Source organism: Myotis brandtii, unplaced genomic scaffold (genome assembly GCF_000412655.1).
Source record: "Myotis brandtii unplaced genomic scaffold, ASM41265v1 scaffold125, whole genome shotgun sequence".
Lineage (NCBI taxonomy): Eukaryota > Metazoa > Chordata > Mammalia > Chiroptera > Vespertilionidae > Myotis > Myotis brandtii.
In genome coordinates, this window is record NW_005354385.1 from 13,947,793 (window position 1) to 13,969,427 (window position 21,635).

The 21,635-nt window shown below is 36.1% G+C and overlaps 1 protein-coding gene across 8 annotated transcripts in view; it reads left to right on the forward strand.

The window, feature by feature from the left end:
- Positions 1–21,635, forward strand: part of SLC4A10 (solute carrier family 4, sodium bicarbonate transporter, member 10) — a 225,985-nt gene that overhangs the window by 71,965 nt on the left and 132,385 nt on the right. For all 8 annotated transcript variants that reach the window (XM_005859367.2, XM_014534129.1, XM_014534131.1 and 5 more), the window contains exon 2: positions 5,305–5,386. In XM_005859367.2, coding sequence (XP_005859429.1) covers positions 5,305–5,386 — 82 coding nt within the window. The remainder of the gene's footprint in view (positions 1–5,304; positions 5,387–21,635) is intronic.

Here is a 21,635-nt window from a genome sequence, read left to right on the forward strand (position 1 = left end):
GTTTTGTTTAGCTTCTTATTTGCAACATAGTACATTGTTGCTTAGAGTTGCAACTCAGAGGCCGGCAACGTTGGAGTCTGCAGTCACTGAAGCAAGGAAGCCTCATGTTCGCTTCCAGCTGCCTGGCTGCTGGCCGCCATCTTGGCTGACAGTTAATTTGCATAAGGATATGCTGATTAGCCAATGGGAAGGGTAGCGGTCGTACGCCAATTACCATGTTTCTCTTTTATTAGTGTAGATAATACTTTTGTTTACATGGTAAAAATAAGGAATGCCTCTAGAATAAATATGGATGCACACGTAGTATATTAACATTAAAACTAACTGTTAATGCTCAATTTTCTTAATTTCATAATTAAAAATAAAAGGTAATGAGTATATGGCCAAGAAAACCAAGAAGTAAAAATCCTGCATTTATTTGGTAATGACAAAAAGGTAACTTCTGTAGATTAAATAATGGATTCATATGTTAAATATTAACATCAAATCTATGAGTTAATATCAGTTTCTTAATTTTATAATTGAAAATAAAAGGTAATGGGATGAATGAGAAAACCAAGAAGTTAAAATTCTGTATCTTAGTTAATGAAATAGGTAGTAACAATACATTGTATTAAAACATAGTATGTAAATAATGTGGCGAAATGTTATGTGTAGAAAATACATGTTTTAACATTAGTTAAATGAATACCTTAGTTTTCTGTGAAATATTTTAACATTAATGAGAAATGACAAGTTTGGAGGTTTTGTAAATAATAAACACTTTTAAAACTAGCTCTCAGGTCATGCTTATAAAATACATTTGTCTATGTATTTCTGCTACTCTAGTCTTATGTCATTATCTCTCTTTGGCTGAACTCAATTGGAAGGTAGAAGCAACGGGGCCTGATGATGCAATCCATAAAGATAGAGCGTGGATAAGAGTGGAAAGTGAATCTGTTATGGCTAGTGGAGAGTATATAGCACATCATATTTTCTAATACCCAGTATCTAACAAAAAGGCAGAAAAAGTGGTTGCTTTAAAAATTGTTATGACAAATACTTTTAGGGAAGAAAATTCTGAATTGAAAACAAACTGCTTTCTTCTCTATTAATCCATTCTCAAATGAGATAAGACTTATCAAAAGGACATGAAAAAGTTAATCTTCCTGCTCATGGGATTGCAGTTAGATTTTGGATTTTAAAAATAGAAAAATTTATCTCGTTGAAGAGTGTGCTCAAGAGTTCTGATAAGTCAGAAAAATGCATTTTTATATGTATTCACAGAGAGCTTAATGATATTTACAAACAATCCTAGAATAAATTGTTATTTTTTTCTGAAGATTTTAACACTTAAATGTGCAGGCCCATATTAATTGCTCTTTTAAGAGAGGGTGTACTGGTTCAAGGTCACTTCAAATGTGAGAGTTGAGTAGAAAGTGTTTTTTTTTTCTGCTATCCTATCTAAAAGAGGGAATATGCTAATTGCTTCCCCGCCCTCAAAGATGGCAGTGCCCACAGCCAATAAGGAGAGAATATGCTAATTTACTGCCCCGCCCTCAAAGATGGCGACGCCCACAGCCACAGGGGAGGGCAGTTGTGGGCAATCAGGCCAGCAGGGGAGGGCAGTTAGGGGCGACCAGGCCTGAAGGGGAGGGCAGTTGGGGTGGACCAGGCCTGCAGGGGAGGGCAGTTAGGGGTGATCAGGCCAGCAGGGGAGGGTAGTTAGGGGTGACTGGGCTGGCAGGGGAGGGCAGTTGGGGTGATCGGGCTGACAGGGGAGCAGTTAAGTGTTGATCAGGCTGGCAGGGGAGTGGTTAGGAGGTGATCAGGCTGGCAGGCAGAAGCGGTTAGGGGCAATCAGGCAGGCAGGCAGGCAGGCAAGTGGTTGGGATTGGGCCTAAACCGGCAGTCGGACATCCTCCGAGGGGTCCCAGATTGGAGAGGGGCAGGCTGGGCTGAGGGACGCCCCCCCCCCCTGTGCACGAATTTCATGCACCAGGCCTCTAGTTTATAATTGTCCAGTTAAAATAATAATAACAAAACTCTTTCCTTTAAAAACTTTTTTGGAGGATACATATTTCTAATTTACATTTATAAACATTGAAGTTCAATAGAACAATGTCTTAATGTTTAGAAGTAATCATATTTTAGAAAATTATAGAATACATTTGGGTTATGCCAATTACATAGAATGTGTCTTTTAAAATGGCTGAATACAAATTAAATTTAGTCATAAGCAGGGTTTAACTAGAAAGGATAGTATATAATGCTATATTTTCCTTGAGAAGGAATGGGAGATATGGAAAACTAAGTCAAAATAGATCAGAAAAAGATGTGTGGTATATGCCATTACAATAATATGTCCTTAAACTTAACGTGGCAGAAACTTGAGAAATTGAAAAATATTGATTTGAAGAGTAAAGTATTATTATTATTATTATTATTATTATTATTGGTTAGAGACTTACATAAATGGATTAAGATGTTATCTCTGTGTGTTAGTTACTGTTTCTCAGTCTCAGAGCCATAGTCTCTACCAGTGATTTTCAAATTGCAGGCTACAATTAATTTTTAAGTCCTGAAATAGATTTAATAAATAATGACTGGTATTTTTAAATGAAATAGAATATCCTACAATAGAAAATATCAGGACACATTGTTTATAGTAAGAGTAAGTGTTCATTTGTGAAATTTTTGTTTTGGTTACATATATGTAAGTATGTGATTGTGTTGAGCTGTATATCACAATGGGTAATGTCCAAAAAATTTTAAAGATTGTTCTATCCTATTTACTGAAATCAATCATCTTAATAAATATTTACCTAATAGTGTAGCAAAGGTAATTGTATTGAGAGGCAATATAACACATTTATGTGTCTCTCCCTGTACAGTGCTAAAATTTGTTCCTAAATGAATAAAGATACATAGGAATTAGGCTATACTAATGTATTTGATTTTCAACAAATCTAAAGAGATTAACAGTACAAAATGAGATAATAATTTATTTTACTGGTGTATTGAGATTACAACATAGACTGACACCCAGTGATGTATGTCCCTCTTCATTTGTGTAGAGAATTTTCAGCCTAAAAGATCATTCATTTGATGTATCTATGAGACATCGAGAGTATTTAAAGGGAATAATGTATAGGAAACCAAAAATGAGTCACTTACATTGAGTTACATTCATATTCTAGCTTCTAGTTCTTGTTATTTAAAAGAAATATTAAAACAGATCACTTCTGCATATAATTTTATAGTAATTAAAGAATTACCACTTCCTATTTAGATCGCCCTCTGCTCTTCTTCAAAATTTCATTTTATCTCAGTATTTTTACATTAGCTAATCAATAGAATATCTTTTGTATGTGAACAGTATACATATTTTATATAATCAGTTAAAAAAAGATTCAGGTCTTGAAATCAAAATTGTACTGGGAGAAAACATCTTATTACATTCTATATAAAGCTTTCCATTTTGCAATTGTTTTAAGAGACCGCCATTGTAAAATATAGTGGAATAGTCTTCTGTCTGACCTTTGAACATGGATGCATAATTAGCTTTTGGCATTTATCTTAACAACACTCCAGAGGTCAGAGATGCATTCCAATGTGACATATATTTGAATATATCTCACACAGATGATAAGTTCGATTTGTAAATATATCAAGAATAGACTCTAAGTAGGCTGAAACTTGCATTTGTTTGGTTCAGGAATATTATATAAATACCATCTTTAGTTTTTTCTATTGCTATTATTGCTCAAACTAACAGATTTTTAAAATTTTGCCAAGCAGAAGAGCAATGGGTTCTGAATTGTATCTTTATTTTCATTTTTTCTCTCATTTATAGTGTAGGTTTCATTAACTCTGATTTCAAACACTTCACCCTGACCTGTCTCAGTTCACATGTTCAGAAAGACAAAGGACTACAGGGTTTCAAACATGCCCTTCTACTATATACAATGATAGGCTTAGAAATAGATAGGTGTTACCAATCATATAAACATTGAAAGGAATCTGCATTTTCCTTTAGTATTTTGTATTTTGTGTATTTCTGCATGGTCAAAATGAACTATTTTCACCCTTCTCCCCATTATTTTATTGAGAACCAAATCAGTGGGCGTATTGTTTTGAATATGTACAATATGCATATGCTAGAACCTTTGCGCAGCCATTCTAAATAGGTTAACAAAAAAAAGAAACCGAATGAAAGTTAATTCACATGACTGTACTTTACAGTTTAGTTTGAATAAAATGCATTATACTAAAACAAAATAATTAGAGTTGTAGTTTACCTAATAATTGCTACTAATTGCTTTCAAGGGATTAGACCCCCCCAACCCCATTTTTAATGGCAATGGAATTATGTCACTCTACCATAGCATGAGTGGTGTTAATGCTAATGATTTTTATATTTTCCATGTGTAGTTCAAAATGTCATCTTGTTAACAAGAATTCTTTATCAGAGATAGAAATGCATGTTACTAAATCAGCAAGATAACTGTTTATTTTCCATTTTTTATATCACTAACAAATGTTGCCAACTGGAATGTTTGTCTTCAATTTCATGGAAAATCAAATGCTATTTCATCTCTAAATATGTGGCCAAATTAATTTTATCCTTCTCCTTAAATTAACACTTGGTAATCAAATAAAATAGTCATATACAAATAGGTTTAACTGACTAAATTAAAACTCTAAAATATTAGATCATATTACAAGTTTATTTTCTGTTGTCTGTCTATGAGTGCTTGCTTATTTTTCTTATTTGTTCATTTGTTGCTTTCAGTTTTAAATCCCACATATGAGTGAAATCATATGTTTTTTTTTTTTACTTTTTCTCACTTATTTTGCTTAGCATGATATTCTCAAGATCCATCCATGCTGTCACAATGGCAGTATTTCATAGACACAGACAATACTATAGTGGTTACCAGAGGAAAGGGGGGTAGAGAGGCTAGTAAGGGCTAATGGGGATGGGGGAGGGTGGGCAAATATATGGTAACAGAAGGAAATTTGACTTTGGGTGGCAAACACTCAAAGCAAAATATAGAGAATGTATCATAAAATTGTACACTTGAAACCTATATAATTTTATTAATCAATGTCACTGCAATAAATTTAATTAAAATGTTGGAAACAAAAAGGAAGATACTTAGAGCTTATAACTTTAAAAATACCTTTATTAATTTCAATTATTATTTCTTTAACAGACATATTTTGTAAATAAATAGATTCTTATCTCTGAAAAACTTTTATTTTCTGAAAGTAAGAAAATATGTGTATTTCCATTTAGTCTTCCTTTTTCCCATTCTACAGAGAAATGATGAAGAGGCAGTTGTGGATAGGGGTGGAACTCGCTCTATACTCAAAACACACTTTGAGAAAGAAGATTTAGAAGGTAAGACATTTTCCCCACTTGGGATAGCTATCCTTATCTTTGTTTCAAAGAGAATGTGAAATATGTCACAATGTAGAGAATTGCAACAATCAATATCAGAATACAGGTGGGGGTGGATGTGATTGTTTTGGTGCAACTGCAACGCCAATAGGCAGACCTGAAAATGTAAGAACATTCTTCGACAGACATTTACTGAACCTCTACTATATTCCAGGCACTGTGTTGTGCTCCAATATTTTAATATTCCTTATTTCAAAGAGTTACAATCAACAGGGGAATGAAAAGAAAAAAAAATGATGTCAGACTAGTAAATGTGGTGGTATGTGAGAGGGGAGAATAGGACAGGAGAGACATCCAACCCAGCCTAGTTGTCAGAGTAGGCTGTCACTGGAATAGAGTTAAAGACAATGTGGCATTCCAGTTTTACTCAGAGATCTAGGAGAGAGAGTGGTTGGAGGCACCATTTGTTTGTGTTCTCTTCCATAAGGAAGAAGGTCAAATACTTCAACAGGGAGGTGGTATATTCTTGGTAGTAACTCTGAAACCATTGTACTGTTTTCAAATGTTAGTTCTGCCTTATTTACTACAGAACCTTCAGCCAGTAAACTGCTGTGCACTGTTAAAATAAGGATAACAATGGAATGTATTTTCTAAAGGTTTTTTTTTTAAAAATTAAGAGAAAAATACTTAAAATAGTACCTGACATAAGAGTTACAATAAGTATTAATAGTTGTCATTACATTGCAATTTAATGAATCTACTACACTACTAGTTCATTTTTATTTTTTAATCAGAAATTATTACTAGTGAGATACAAGATATTTGGTATTTTTTATCTTTTGGTTAAAAAGTGAAACTCAGGTAATCTTAAGTAAAACTAATCATAAGTAGCTCCCAATAATCATTGTAGCTGAGAAATAAGCGTTTACTCCCCGTAGTGATTATAATATAAACACATAAATTACAATTAAATTCATTATTTGTAGGTTTTATCTTTAGCTACAACAATTAAATAACAGGAGAATTAATATAAAATATTTAGAGACAACTTTCAACAGCTATAGCTACTGTGTGCCTGACATTTGGATTGGGTGCCCAGAAAATACCCAGGTCTGGGAAGGCTATGCCTACGGATATACATAGTGATTTGCTATGCTATCCATATTCATTGCACAAATTGAAGGGAGCAGAACGTTGAAAAACATAAACGTATTATGGATCATAAAATAATTATTTATTAGATTTGAAATGTATTATATCACTTTTTTTTCCAGCAGCAGATTTATCTTTCTACTTATGTCTTAAGCTATACTTATTTTTACTAAACACACACAAGAATACCTAGTAAACCAAAGAATTAGCCTAAAATATACTCAATTCCAAGGAAAAGCCATCTTGTGTTTAAAAACTATGATGGATAATCCACACATGAATAATTGGAAGTTAACAGTTAATAATCCTATATAATGCAAATTGACCCTAATGGCAGAATGACCAGAACGACCAGTCACTATGAGGCGCACTGACCACCTCTTGGTCCCTTTCCCTGGCCAGCAGGCTCTGATTGTCCGATGGTGAACGGGGAACCGGGGGTGGGTGGTGGCAGGGGGTGGGGCCAGCTTTGGGCAGCTGGGGAAGATGGCCCTGATTGCAGGCCAGGCCTAGGGACCGTACCCACATACGAATTTCATGTGCTGGGCCTCTAGTATATTAATAATTATAGCAGAATACTAAATGGTTCGTTTGGATAGAAAATACATAATACAAAAATAATATTTAATAAGGTCACTTTAATTATCACATGAACATGTATTACATACATTTTCTTTTATTGGGAATGGTTAGGGAATATGGGTGATAGTATATGATGCTTATTAAAATAGATTTCTGATTGGCAAAACAATTCATAAACCAGATTTTGTTCTGTTTATAGATGTCTTATGGTGGGCATTTTAATCCCAGTAGTGAATAAGTGTGGCTCACTGGTGATTCAAATTAACATCATAGGATGCAAGTATAATGTTACATTTTAGACTTATGAAGAAAAATAGGCAACTCCTTATTTATATTAACTTTCTAAATATTTCTTCTGGTACCAAACCATACTAAGCAGATTAATATCCTGGCATTTGAGGATGCTATGGAGGATTCTGCTGTGATGCATACAAGAATAAATCTATTTGTTTCCTGGACTAATTACTCTGAATCAGAAAATAGCACAGGGGCAGTGTAATGGAAGGCATGGTTTAGGAAAAATAAACTGGCAGCGTAATATAGGAGGGAGAATGCCAGGTAGAACGGTAGCATTACTGAGGGTAATGGTGGCGGTAGTTTCTCTCTTTGTGTAATTAAAGGACAAGACCAGAGCTCTACTTTGTAAGAGCTTCTTTAGTAATGTAGATGAAACATACCAATAAATATTTATTTTAAATGAAATAGACTTCAGAATTGCTATTGAGAACAATCACATTTTATAAAATCTTCCTTCAATTAAAGTTTTATTTATTTGTTTTAATTTTTATTTTACTGAGATATAATTGATATATAACTGTAAATTTAAGGTGTGTTATATGGTGATTTGATACACATATTTATTGAGAAATAATTAACATAATAAGGTTAGTTAACACATCCATCCCTTTACCTAATTACCTTTTTGTGTGTGTGTTAAACATTTAAGATCTACTCTTTTAGCAACATTCAAGTATGTAATACAGTGTTATTAACTGTAGTCACCATGCAGTATAATAGATCCCCAGAATATACTCATTTTATAACTAGAAGTTTGTACCCTTTGGCCAATATCTTCCCATTTCTCCCAACCCCCACCCTGTGGCAACCAACCTTTGAATTAAAATTTTAATTTTGAAAATTACAGTTTCTCAGAACTGCGTATATACTTAGCTAATAGAATTACTGGTATAATTTAACATCCTTAGTACAGCTTGTAGAAATCCCAGATGGTTAAAAATATCTATAAAGTCTCGGGTGTAATATGTTTAATGGAAAATGAATACCTGACCAATATCAACAGTTTGGTGTGTATTAGAGTATTCATACATATTATACATTCTGATGAATGATTTGTCAAATATATAATTTTCTCCTTCTAAACCTATTTATTCTTTTGTTTTACATATATCTTGTATCATTTCTCTCTTCTCCTCATTACATAAAATCAAGAGCATGCAGTTTTACTAGATTCTGCTCACTTCCTATTTTTCTACATCATGTAGTCAGAAAATTCTTTGAAACTATCTCAGGGTGTTTCCTCTCATCCCTTCCTTTTTGTTCTTATTGCCTTTGCTCCAATCCTTTTCCTTTCTGTATACTGAGTGCTATGTCTTTATCACAATCCTCCCTCATTAGTATTGCAAGTATTCTTCCTAAGCATACTTCTGTTTCTGATGGTAAAATGTAGCTAGCAGCATGGAATCTCTATAGTTGGACCACTTCAGAATCTCGAATAGAGCCAAAATTATTGAGGTTAACCAATTTTCATTTTGGTCTCCCACATTCTTGTGGAACTAGCAGTGTTTAAAGAATAAGATTACAAAAGGAATAATGCATGAATACCCTTGAAATTCTTTCTTGTACTTACCCTTTAGTACCAGTGCAGTGGATACAGTGACTAGATAAAATACACAATGCTCAGTTAAATTTGAATTTTAGATAAACAATAAATAACCCTTTAGTATAGGTAGGCCAGGTAATAATTGTATTTATATATTTTTTAAAATTTCTAAATCTGTCAACCCAGTAGTGGGTGTTATGATGAATCACCAATGTCCCCTCTTAAGGACTGTGGCATTTATTTCCCCACTTGCCATGGGTGTTGACTGCAGTTGGTTCACACCTAATCATTCCCCAGAAATGACATTTAGCTTAAGGAGCTGCTCCTTGCCTATTGAACTCAATTCATGATCAGTGAAGTAGTTTTAAGTTCCCTCCCTCCACTCTCATCCCCCCCGCTCAATTTGGTATAACTCTGAAGGGTTGTCCCAGCTTCAGAGCCTCCGGTGGAAACTGAAGTCTTCATTGCAGTTGTACCATAATTCTTTCGCTTCCCAATGCTGCTGCCCATATTTCCTCACAGATGTTATTGCAGGCAGCTCTCTTCAACAAACCCCTTGAATGCTCCTCAGAGTCTGTTTCCTGAGGAAGCTGACCCACTTAGTGATCATTTCCCTGGTCCCTGAACAGAACTAATGGACATATTTGGTAATTGGCAGGACCTTCACATCCGTTTCTTCACCTGAGGGTTGAGAACTATTTCAGTGAGTGAAAAGGCTCTGAAACTCTTTGCCTTGGCCATGAGAGGAAATGAAAATCAGTATTGCAGGTGATGGGAAATGGCAGAGATCAGTGTCATTTTTATTTTATTTTTAATTTAATTTTATTGTTGATACTATTACAGATGTCCTCCATTCCTCACTCCACCCCCCCTGCTTTGCCCACCATTTAAATATATATATATTGATTTCAGGGAGGGAGAGAAAGAAAGAAACATCAATGATGAGAGAGAATCATTGATTGGTTGCCTCCCACACGCCCCCAGTGGGGATCAAGCCTGCAACCTGGGCATGTGCCCAGACCAGGAATCGAACTGTGACCTCCTGGTTCATAGGTAGACCCTCAACCACTGAGTCATGCTGGCCAGGCTGCCCACCATTTTTTAAAGACCTAAAGTATGTACCAGGTTGTCCACTACAGAAAACAGGCATTGACAAAAAAGTTATTCATTTATATAGATTCTTTTAAATTTTGAAGTTGAACTGTATGTTAATGAATACTGAGTTTGTAATCATTCAAGGTGTATCTACATTTTGGGGACACCCTGTATATTGTTGTACTTCCCAAGGGAATGTTTTTTTTGGTGCTCCTTCTTGATAGTAATAAAAAATGCAATTGCCAGATCAACAATAAATAGCAACATCACCCTATATCTAAGGTCATGTTAACCTGCTCTAACAGAGAGCTTACATCTGATACAGCAGCTACAATTGATGCTACCACGTGGCTTATTTTGCAATAGTCCATTACCTCCTTCTCATCTCTTCCATTTATTAGTGACTTTCCTCCACACGGAAGTAGAATGCCAATTCTGCCCATACATTGGTGTTACCCGACTCCTGCTGGCAGAATAATTATCTTCTTCCTCCCAACTTCTCTTTCAGAGTTTGCATCTTTTCTTGTGTTATATTTCTTATTTGATTATAAGCTTATTGCGGGACAAATTTCACCTTATACATATTTACATTCTCCCATGATATCCAGCACTTTTTATTAAACTAGATAGATGCTAAACAAAATCCTTGCTAACACTTCTTACTTTATGTTTGTTTGATAGTAACCATCCTAATGAGTGTGAGATGGTCTTTCATTGTGTGTTGTATTGATTTGTTCAATAATATGTAACTAAGAAATTAAATTTGTGTAATGTAATTAGGTACATAATTAACACTCATCAAATATTTAATCACCCTTCAAACATCTAACATGTAAATACAGTAGTTTCTAATTATGTTTTGCTGTATGAAGATAAACCTAGTTACATTTTATTCTGTTATTCAAGAATTCATAAATATAAAACTTTAATGGAAAAGTTAAACTAATCTTTAAATCTGGCTTAAAAATTAAAACAACATTTTCTTTATCATATATTGCTTTTAGCAAATATTAAATTACTTTAAAATCAAGGTTTTAATAGAGAAAATGATACCTCTATCTTGATATTCTTTTGCTCATTCCATTTGAGGGGAAAAATAGTTATGTTACTAGTTTATTACCTTTGGGGACCTTAATGCATAGTGGACCCAATGTCCAGAGATAATGTAATAAAAGCACCTAGCACAAAGCTATCATACAACATGATTCTGATTTATCAATGGTAGTACCTATAATTATAATATAGTATTTTACAACTGAGGTAAAAAATAATATGGTGGAAAAAAAAGAAAAGAAAAAGCTAAAAATTAGGCCTAGACTTTTTCTTTCTAATCTTTCATTTCCAAAAAATTGTCACTAGAAGGAAAATGTGGAATCTGCTGAGAGAGACCAAAGGTGGCTTCAGAGAGGCAGAGGCAGGCTTTGAAAAATGAGTAGGAGTTCTGAAGGCAAAGAAGGAAGGACCAGTTGTATGCAGGGGATGGCAAATATGGTGTGGCTAAAGCATTAGGATAGTGTGTCTAGAGGTAAAGAATGACTGGAGATGAAATTTAAATATTTGTAAGAGGTAGTTCAGATAGTGAAGAATGAATTAATCCTTGATTTTTCTCAATGAGGTAAGTATTATTATGATCTCCATTTTACAAATAAAGAAACTAAACACAAAAGATTGACTTGCCCAATCCACATGACTAGCAAGCCTTAAAGCCGGAATTCAAATGCACATTGTTTATAGGTGACTGAATGCAGCAAGATGACCATTAACTGGAAGACTGGAGCACATGTATTCACTTGATCATGACTATTTTTAAAAGTTGAGATGGTCATATTATGAAGCAATAAGGAATTTGATAATTAGTACCCATATCACAATAGTTCTCCAAATGATTTTGCAAACATTTGAAAGTTTTATAATTAGTAAATTCCCATTTTCACAAGTAGGAAAGAAACCTCACTACCACTGGAGACTATTTTCATTATAACTTCTTGTTCTCTTATTTTAAACTAGAGGCCCGGTACATGAAAATTTATGCACTCCAGGGATGTGCCCTCTTGCAGTCCAGGAGCCCTCTAGGGATGTCCACCTGCCAACTTAGGCCCGCTCCCCGGGAGATCGGCCTAAGCTGGCAGTCAGACATCCCTCTGGCAGCCTGGGAGCCCTTCAGCCTGGCCTGTGGCTCAGTGGAGCTCCACCTGTGGGCAGCTCCTGCGTTGAATGTCTGCCCCCTGGTGGTCAGTGTGCATCATAGCGACCAGTTGTTCCTCCATTAGGGTCAATTTGCTTATTCCCCTTTTATTATATAGGATTCTTGTCTCTGCTGCACTATAAAATAAATAATCATATTGTCTCTCTATTCCAAATATCTTTTCTTTGAAAAAGAAAGAAGCATTTTTTCTTGCTATTATTGGTTAACTTTTGTGCAACTTAGTGTTGTTGATAAAAGGATTTTCAAAGTCAATTGATAGGGCAATTCTAAGTTGTATTTGATGCACTGGTAATAATTAGTAGAGTTAATTAATTACACAGAATCCATTTGAAATTGTATATTTTGCATGCCAAACACTTTGGATATTTGAGGATGGAAATTAGGAAGAGAGACTAATACTGAAGATTTCAGAAAAAAAAAAAGCTAATAGTAAATTTCATTCCCTTATTGAGCTATCTATGCCACCTGTGCGCATTGTATAATGAACTGTTCTATTTTTCCATGTGTATCCTAAATATAAGAACCAAATAAGAGAATGTTCTCTTAAAGTTTTTATTCATAGAATTTGCTTTAATTCCTAAAATGAACTCTCAGGTGAGTTATATATTATTTCCATGTTTCTTCACTTTAATTGTTTCACATAATTTTTGTATGTGACCCACATCAATTTTTTTGGTACATAATTTATTAATGATTTTTTTATATTTGAAGTGAGTGGTAACTTGATAGTTATTTATAGTCTACTTTTACAGTATATTGTAATTCTAAGGAAATTTGAAATATCTGAAGTATTTTTAAAAATTTGCATATGGTTTTTACACCATGTACAAGTAGTTAATAGATGTGTTTGCATGAGATTAGTAACATATTCTAATGTATATATGTGGCTAAACAATTCTGCAAATTTATGGTTTCATAATTTAGGAGTCCTGGTTGTACATTTTGCATCCCTAGCTTAGGATGTCAGTTTTTAGGCAGCCAATTGTAGAATAAGAGCCTATATTATAAATCTGTCTCCATGGCTCCTTAAAGTCAGGCTTTTTACTACTCTCTATAAGACACAGTACAGTATTTGGAGTATTTGCTATTTATGTGACTTAAAACCATATTTTCTGTGAATGAGGACAACTGTTTTTGTGTATGTATGCATATGCAATATTTTCAATCAATTACTATTTCAGAGATATAATAGGTAAAAAGAATTTTTTTCATTATATTAAATACTAGAGGCCCGGTGCACAAATTCGTGCACAGGTGGGGTCCTGCCATCCTGCCCTGATGGGGGTGCATCGGGTTGGGCCAGTGGGGGGGTGGGAGGGGCCACAGGCAGTTGGCCGGCCGGCCCCACCCCTGATTGGGGTGTTGGGGCAGATTGGGGACCGGGCCGGCCAGGGGGTCCGGTCAGGGTCCAGACCAGGCTGGTTGGCGGCTGCAGTATGTGCCATAGCCACCGGTAATTCTGGTTGTTCTGGTCGTTCTGCCGTTCTGGTCGCTGGGCTTTTATATATATATAGATAATCCTTAAAGTGAGAATTTTATGGCAGATATATTATTTCTTTATTGACAAACCACAAATAACCAAAGCTTCTTAATACAGGGTGGGACAAAAGTAGGTTTACAGTTGTTTGTATGGAAAATGGTACAAAAATTAATAAATAATAATACACAAGTAAACAACTGTAGTCCTACTTTTGCTACATCCTGTATTATCATATAGGGTTATGTTAATACTATACTTTTATTTTGATTTTTCCAGGCATTTGAGACTTCTGTGTGTTCCTTATTTAGTTATGTAGTTTAATAGTGTGGGAGTGGTCCAATGAAGGAGATCAACTTAGTTTATTTCATGATAAATTTCTTAAATCTCTATTTCACTTGCTAATCTTTCCGAGGTGGGATATCCTACTTTAAAGCTCCTTGGCTGCCTGTAATCATAGCCTCCACAGGTTATCTTCTTTCTACAGGACCTTCTCACAGTATAAGCAGGAGTAGACTACAATTCATCGGGACTTTTCTCATGAAGTTATCATCATTCACCAATAAGAGTTAAGTGCTAATGGGATACAAGCACTGAGCCAGGTTTCTGTTCTATGCTCTTTATTTTCTAAGGAGGTTTAGATAACCAGTGATGTTGATAGGGCATTTGACTCCCCATTGAGAAAAAAAATTACAGTGGCTACTTTGCACATAAATGTTTACATTTAAAAATTGTCAATGGATATACATGCTGATAATAAATACGTATTAAATAATAGAAAAAGGTAATATTCTTGATTTTTTTTTAATCCTCACTCGAGGATATTTTCCATTAATTTTTAGAGGGAGTGGGAGAGAGAAAGACAGAGAGAAATTCTATGTGAGAGAAACACATTGATTGGTTGTCTCCTGCATGTGCCCCTACCAAGCTTGTCCTTTACCGGAATCGAACCCGGGACCCTTCTGTCCACAGGCTGATGCTCTATCCACTGAGCCAAACCAGTTAGGGCAATGTTCTTGATTTTTAAATGATATATGCCTATAATTTTAGCAGTATAGGTATCACTAGAACCTCGGTAGAACTGATTCCATTATGGAGACAAGTAGTCTGAGATTACTTTTTTCAATGCTCTCTTTTATATTTTCTCCCAGTAAGTTTGTTTACTCCCTCTCGATCTTCCCTCTTTTCTGGTTACCTTGTCATTTCTACTGCCATTAGCATGTCAGAACTGCTAATAGCACAATGAACAAAAAAATCTGATTTTCTTTCCTTCCTTTCTCTATCATTTTACCCTTAATGAGCTTCACCTGGGAAGATAACACAGGAACCTAAAATGACTGAAATCGTAATTAGGAGAAAGCAAAATTTTAATTTTCTGCTGGTATATTAACATTTTGTTTTGTCCCTGCGGCAAGAAGGTTATGAATATTGTTTTTGACTACTTTAAAAACTGCTTTTAGATTACCTTAGGAGCTTTTGTAATTAAAGAATTACAGTATTATTAGCAAAAGATTTCTAATTTCTAGCTAAAGTATTTAGAATTATACCTATTTTTTCTTTGAATGACTTTTTTTCTTATAATGATAAATTGCCATGATTTATTTAGATAATAGTATAGCAAGAAATCATTTTATGACATTTCAGTGATTAATACAAAACTATAGTGTCAGCAACACCAATGAAGTAACAATGTTGATCATGAAAATGAAAGTCATGCTTAGTAAGTTAAGCTATTGACTGTTTATAGAAATGGCTTATTTATCTCCCGCTATCTCACTTTAACTTTCTCTTAATATTGATTAATCTGCATTCTCTTGAACTATTAAAAACCACTTTTGCCTGGCTAGTATGGCTCAGTTAGTTGGACATTGTTCCATGCACCACAGGTTTGCTGGTTCACTTTCTGGTCAGGACACATGCCTGGGAGGAGTGTTTCTCTCCTACATCAATGTTTCTCTCTCTCACCTTCTCCATTCCTCTTTCTCTAAAGTCAAGATAAGTTCCTAAGTTTTACATTTGAAAAGGACTGCTCACTCTGTATAAACGAAGGGTTTAAAAAATATCCTGTAAATTGTTTATGCCTTTTGAAAACCACAGAAACTTACTCTATACCTTTTTGAAGAAGAAAGAAATTTGAAGTAGGGTAGATGTGGTAAAAAAAAAATGCCATCTATAATAATAAAAGTGTAATATGCTAATTAGACCAGATGTCCTTACGGATGACCTTCCTGATGAAGCCGGGGCTTCCAGGGAAGCCTGGGTTCCGGGTGCCTGCCGGCGGTCGGAGGGAAGCCCAGGTCCCAGGTGCCAGAAGGGAGCTGGTGCTGGCAGTTAGGGGAAGGGTGACCTACTCTTGCATGAATTTCATGCATCAGGCCTCTAGTCAAATATAATTTTTTTAAATAAAAAAGTTATGTCTGGCTTTATCATCTTGAGATGTAAAATTAAGTCATATTTGGTTAGCATTCAAAATATAATAACTCAGAGGTACTACCTGCCTGGTAGAGTTCTGGAAATATATGGTGTTTCTCCTGGAATTCTCCTCCCAAGTTTTCCTAGGGTTACTTCAACTAAGTAAGTGGTTCTCAACCTTGGCTGCACATTAGAATCACTTGGGAATCTTTTTTTTTAAAATATTTTATTGATTTTTTACAGAGAGGAAGGGAGAGGGATAGAAAGTTAGAAACATCGATCAGCTGCCTCCTGCACACTCCCCACTGGGGATGTGCCGGCAACAAGGTACATGCCCTTGACTGGAATCGAACCTGGGACCCTTGAGTCTGCAGGCTGACGCTCTATCCACTGAGCCAAACCGGTTAGGGCGGGAATCTTTTTAAAATCCTGATTTCTGGGCCTCATCCTCCGGAAATTCTGTTTCTTTGTTACTAATGTTGTGGCCTCACCCCATAACAAAGAAACAGAATTTCCGGAGGATGAGGCCCAGAAATCAGGATTTTAAAATGATTCCCAGGTGATTCTAATGTGCAGCCAAGGTTGAGAACCACTGAACTAAGTGGATGAATCAGACTTTAATGCCTCTAACCTGTTGCTATCCTCAGGTGAGAATGAAATGAACACCAGATTCACTTATTCAGTCATTCCTCCAACTCTCTTTTGAGTGCCTATTATTAAGTGCTAGACACTAGTCCAGGTATTAATAATATAGCAGTGAAACATAAAGATAAAATTATGATCCTTATATGCTAGATTTGCCCCTCAAGATTTATGTCAACAAATGTTTAACACTGGACAGCCTAGCCTATTACTATAGTTTCAGTTTCTTCTGCCACCAGGTAGAAATCTGGTGCCATCCAAAGAGTTGGGGTAATGCAAGTTACACTAGAGTTATGTGACTACCCCCTCCCCACCACCATCATGTGGTGGCAGGTCCTGTCCACTACAGCTATTGATCCTTCATAATTTATCTGTACAGAGTTCTTCAGTTAGCTACATAACCTCCTCATCCACATACACACGTACCAAAACCTGCCTTGAGCCTTAAGTATTAAACTTCTTAGTGACCCAGGTCTTTAATTTCCCTTATTGTAAGGGCACATGTGTCCCCCTTCTCCACTCATACCTAAGTGACTTTGTTGTAAAGGCCTTTAGCATCAGTCATGTGATGGGCATAGCTCCAGCGGTGTGTGCGCACACATCCTTTGTAGTCTAGTGGCTGCTGTTGAGTTTGGGAAGTGGGCCAGACTCTCTTCCCAGAGGTGATCTTTCCTCCAGATGGGGATGGAAATGAGGGACTGTATCCATTTCTGCTTGTTGTCATTTAGGGCACCGTAAATGGTTTAGTGACTTTAAATCTCAAAGCAAAGGGATTTGGGTTTAGCTTTTCTTCTTCCTAATAGACTCTTTGTAAAACCTATGTAAATGTGAGGATGACAATGGATACAGGAGCAAGGATACCTCCTAATTTCACTTTCCAACATCTGAGCTTTATGCTTTTCCCTCACCCCAAATAATTATTTTATATTCTTCACTCAGAGGTGGATATTTACTCAATAACCACGTAATTATAGAACTGCACAAGTGGATCTTTCTAGAAAGTGAGGGGAGCCTTATTAAGGTAAATTGAGCAGATCGCCTCTCAGTACAGAAAACTGTCAGCAGCCAAAAATAAATAAATAAATAAATTTTAAAAAAAGAAAAATTCGGACATTTCATCTTTATGTTTCCATTTTTCTATCAGGCACCAGGTAATGATGTTCTGATAACCCTCCCACTAAACATCCCCTCCCCAACCCACCCACAGCCTCGATTTATGGCATTTGTCAAAATTCATGGTTACCTATTTTTTCTGTGGCTGATTTCACATCACCAAGCTGAACACACAGCGAGGAAGAGGTGTGCACAGCTGCCTCGGGAGAACTGGGTGAGCCAGCTTCAGGCACTTGTGCAAGTCATTGTTTTCATCCAAAATTTCCTGCAAAAGACTGAAAAATGAGAAACATAATTTCTATATGTCAGTATAAATCCATGTTTATTGCAATAAATGTTTAAGGAAATAACAACTCTGTTTACTTCCTGGTAAAAACAGGTTAAGTATGCTAATATATATTTCTGGGCCCTTTTTGTTCCCCACCCCCCTTCACAAGGCATACCATCTACATTTCACTTGCCAATACATATCCTATTCCTTGAAGTCTGATCTCCCCTTTTGTGAGCCAGCATTTGAATTTTTCAGCCTACTGCAGCATAAAATGCTGTAAAAAGGGGTTAAGATTTGTTTTCACTTATTTATTCAAGAAACACTTGCTGAGCTCTTAATATGCCAGGTACTGAAAATAGAAACATGATTAAACAGACTGTATTGCTAAGTATAGATCCTATCAGGGGCATTATGTACCTGATGATATCATTAGTTATTTGATTGAAATTTGAAAAGTTTTATTGGGAAGTATAAGGTGCCAAGGGAGTATATACTGGTGGTTATATATATAAAATTAAACATATCTGATAGACCTGATTGCATGGTGACATAAGAATTCCCAGAAGCAATAGAGAGGAAAATCCAATGCCCAAGTATTTGCCGGACCTTTGTTTCTGTCACATTTGCTAATGTCTCATAGGTCAAAACAAGTCACATACCCAAATCCAGATTCAAGGATTGGAAGAATAGATTCTACCTCCAATGAGAGAAGCTGCTAAAATATTGTGACCATAAAAAAAAAATCTACAACACTATCTACTTCTTATTTGCAAACATCTATACAGGAATGCCAAGTAATTTTCATCTTTGCTTTCAGATATTTTGTTTTATTCCTTCAGTTTCACAGTTGAATTCCACAACTGTCTTCATGGAACTCTGATTTTCTCCTCAATGACTCTTCAGTTTTTCCAAGCAAGCCTTTGTGTTTCCAATTACCATAATTCCCCAAATAAGCCACTTTCTACATGTGCATACGTCTTTTGAATAATTCTATCTAATAAAGAGGTAATTTACAAATTGACCATCACTCCAACACACAAGATGGCCTCCCCCATGTGGACACAAGATGGCCGGCAGGGCAGGGCAGTTAGGAGCGACCAGGCTGGCAAGGGAGGGAAGTGAGGGGGGGCCGGGTTGGCAGGGGGGGGCAGTTGGGGGGAACCAGGCCTGCAGGGGAGGGCAGCTGGGGGGGGCCCAGCCCTGCAGGGGAGGGCAGTTGGGGGCAACCAGGCTGGAAGGGGAGGGCAGTTAGGGGCAATTGGGCCGGCAGGGAAACAGTTATGCATCGATCAGGCTGGCAGGGGAGTGGTTAAGGGCAATCAGGCAGGCAGGCAGGCGAGCGGTTGGGAGCCAGCAGTCCTGGATTGTGAGAGGGATCCCAGATTGGAGAGGGTGCAGGCTGGGCTGAGGGACACCTCCCCAAACCCCGTGCATGAATTTCGTGCACCAGGCCTCTAGTACAATATAAAGCTAAATATGGAAAATTTTACAGTTGTACATTTTTGCTCATTTCCTGACCTATTTCCCTGAAGCAAAGTGGCAGGGCTGTTCAGAAATTATAATTTAGTAAAAATGGGGTTGGGGAGGAAGAGAGTAACAACCTTCTCTTTTGTATTCATTTTTTAAGTATCCTAGGACATATGTTGATCTCTTTTCTCCCCCTTCCTTGCAAAATAAAACAACAAAACATAAACGCTTTAAAATAATAGTGAATTGCAAGCTTCAGTCATTATAAAAATAGATGCCCTGTCTGGCCATTGGGGCTCAGTGGTTGAGCATCGACCTATGAAACAGGAGGCCATGGTTTGATTCCTGGTCAGGACACATGCTCATGTTGTGGGCTCGAACCCAAGTAGAGGCCATACAGGAGGCAGCCAAAAAATGATTGTCTCTCATCATTGTTATTTCTCTCTCTCTCTCTCTCTCTTATTTCCCTCTCTCTCTCTCTCTCTCTCTCTTTCCATTCCTATCTCTGAAGTAAATATAAAACATTAAAAAAATAGATGCTCTATCTCACCTTATTTTCCCCCATGCTCTACATACTATGGCCCAACTCAAGTCTTACCTTTCCATGAAACTTCCCTTGTTGCCCAGGTTATCCTTGATTTCACTCTGTTATGAACTCCTACAGATTAGTATTATTTACTGCTTTTATTTGTATTTAAATTTGTATTATTTACTGCTGTTTTCTTTGGATTTGAATTCGTAACAATTGGATGGTTATCCTTTTCTAGGTGCAGCTATCATATCCTATAAGCATTCCTTATTAACCTGTTTTTGACTAACTTGAACTGTAAGCCTCTCTTTGAGTGCTATAACTATCCAGCCTCAAGCTGTCTGATAGCCTATCAAAATTGAAATTCTCCTTTCCTTTTTTCTTAGAAAATACCTATTGTTAGGATTCATTTTATTTATTCAGGAAATGTTGAGGCTTACTATGTTTCAAGATTAAAAAAAAAATAACACGGCCATCTCAACTTGTTGTTTTGCTCGACAGTGGTACAAATGTATAGGAAATTTTATCTTAGGATTTCTGTTTCATTCTCCCTAATATTTTCAAAATATACTAGTATTCATAGGTCAATGATATGTATTTTTATTACTTTTTGGATTTTTAACATGATATGAAGTTAATTTGTAGAATGCTTTGACTAATTAAAAAATAAAAATTATTCTTATATCATCTTTAAAAATAATTTAGATCAGGATTAATAAATGCCAAGTCATTTCAGAATAATGACATTTATCACTAAGTTTCTTGAATTTTTGTTCTTCTTCTTTTTTAAATTCTTTATTGTTTAAAGTATTACATGAGTCTCCTTTTTTCCCCATTGACCTCTCCCCCAACCACCCCTACCCCAAGCACCAGCCCACTACTGTTGTGTCCATTGGTTTTGCCATATGCATGCATCCAAGTCCTTTGGTTGATCTCTTACCATCTCACCCCCCACCTTCCCTTATAGGTTGTATAGTCTGCTCGATGCTTCTATGTCTCTGGTTTTATTTTTGTTCATTGGTTTATGTTATATTTCACAAATGAGTGAGATCATGTGCTATTTATCTTTCTCTGTCTGGCTTATTTCACTTAGCATAATGCTCTCTAGTTCCATCCATGCTGTTGCAAATGGTAAGAATTCCTTCTTTTTTATAGCAGCATAGAATTCCATTGTGTAGATGTACCACAGTTTTCTAATCCACTCATCTGCTGATGAGCACTTAGGCTGTTTCCAAATCTTAGCTATTGTAAATTGTGCTGCTATGAACATAGGGGTGCACATATCCTTTCATATATCCTTGGTGTTTCTGTTTTCTTGGGATATATTCCTAGAAGTGTGATTACTGGATCAAATGGAAATTCCATTTTTAATTTTTTGAGGAAACTCCATACTGTTTTCCACAGTGGCTGCACCAGTCTGCATTCCCACCAGCAGTGCAAGAGGGTTCCTTTTTCTCTGCATC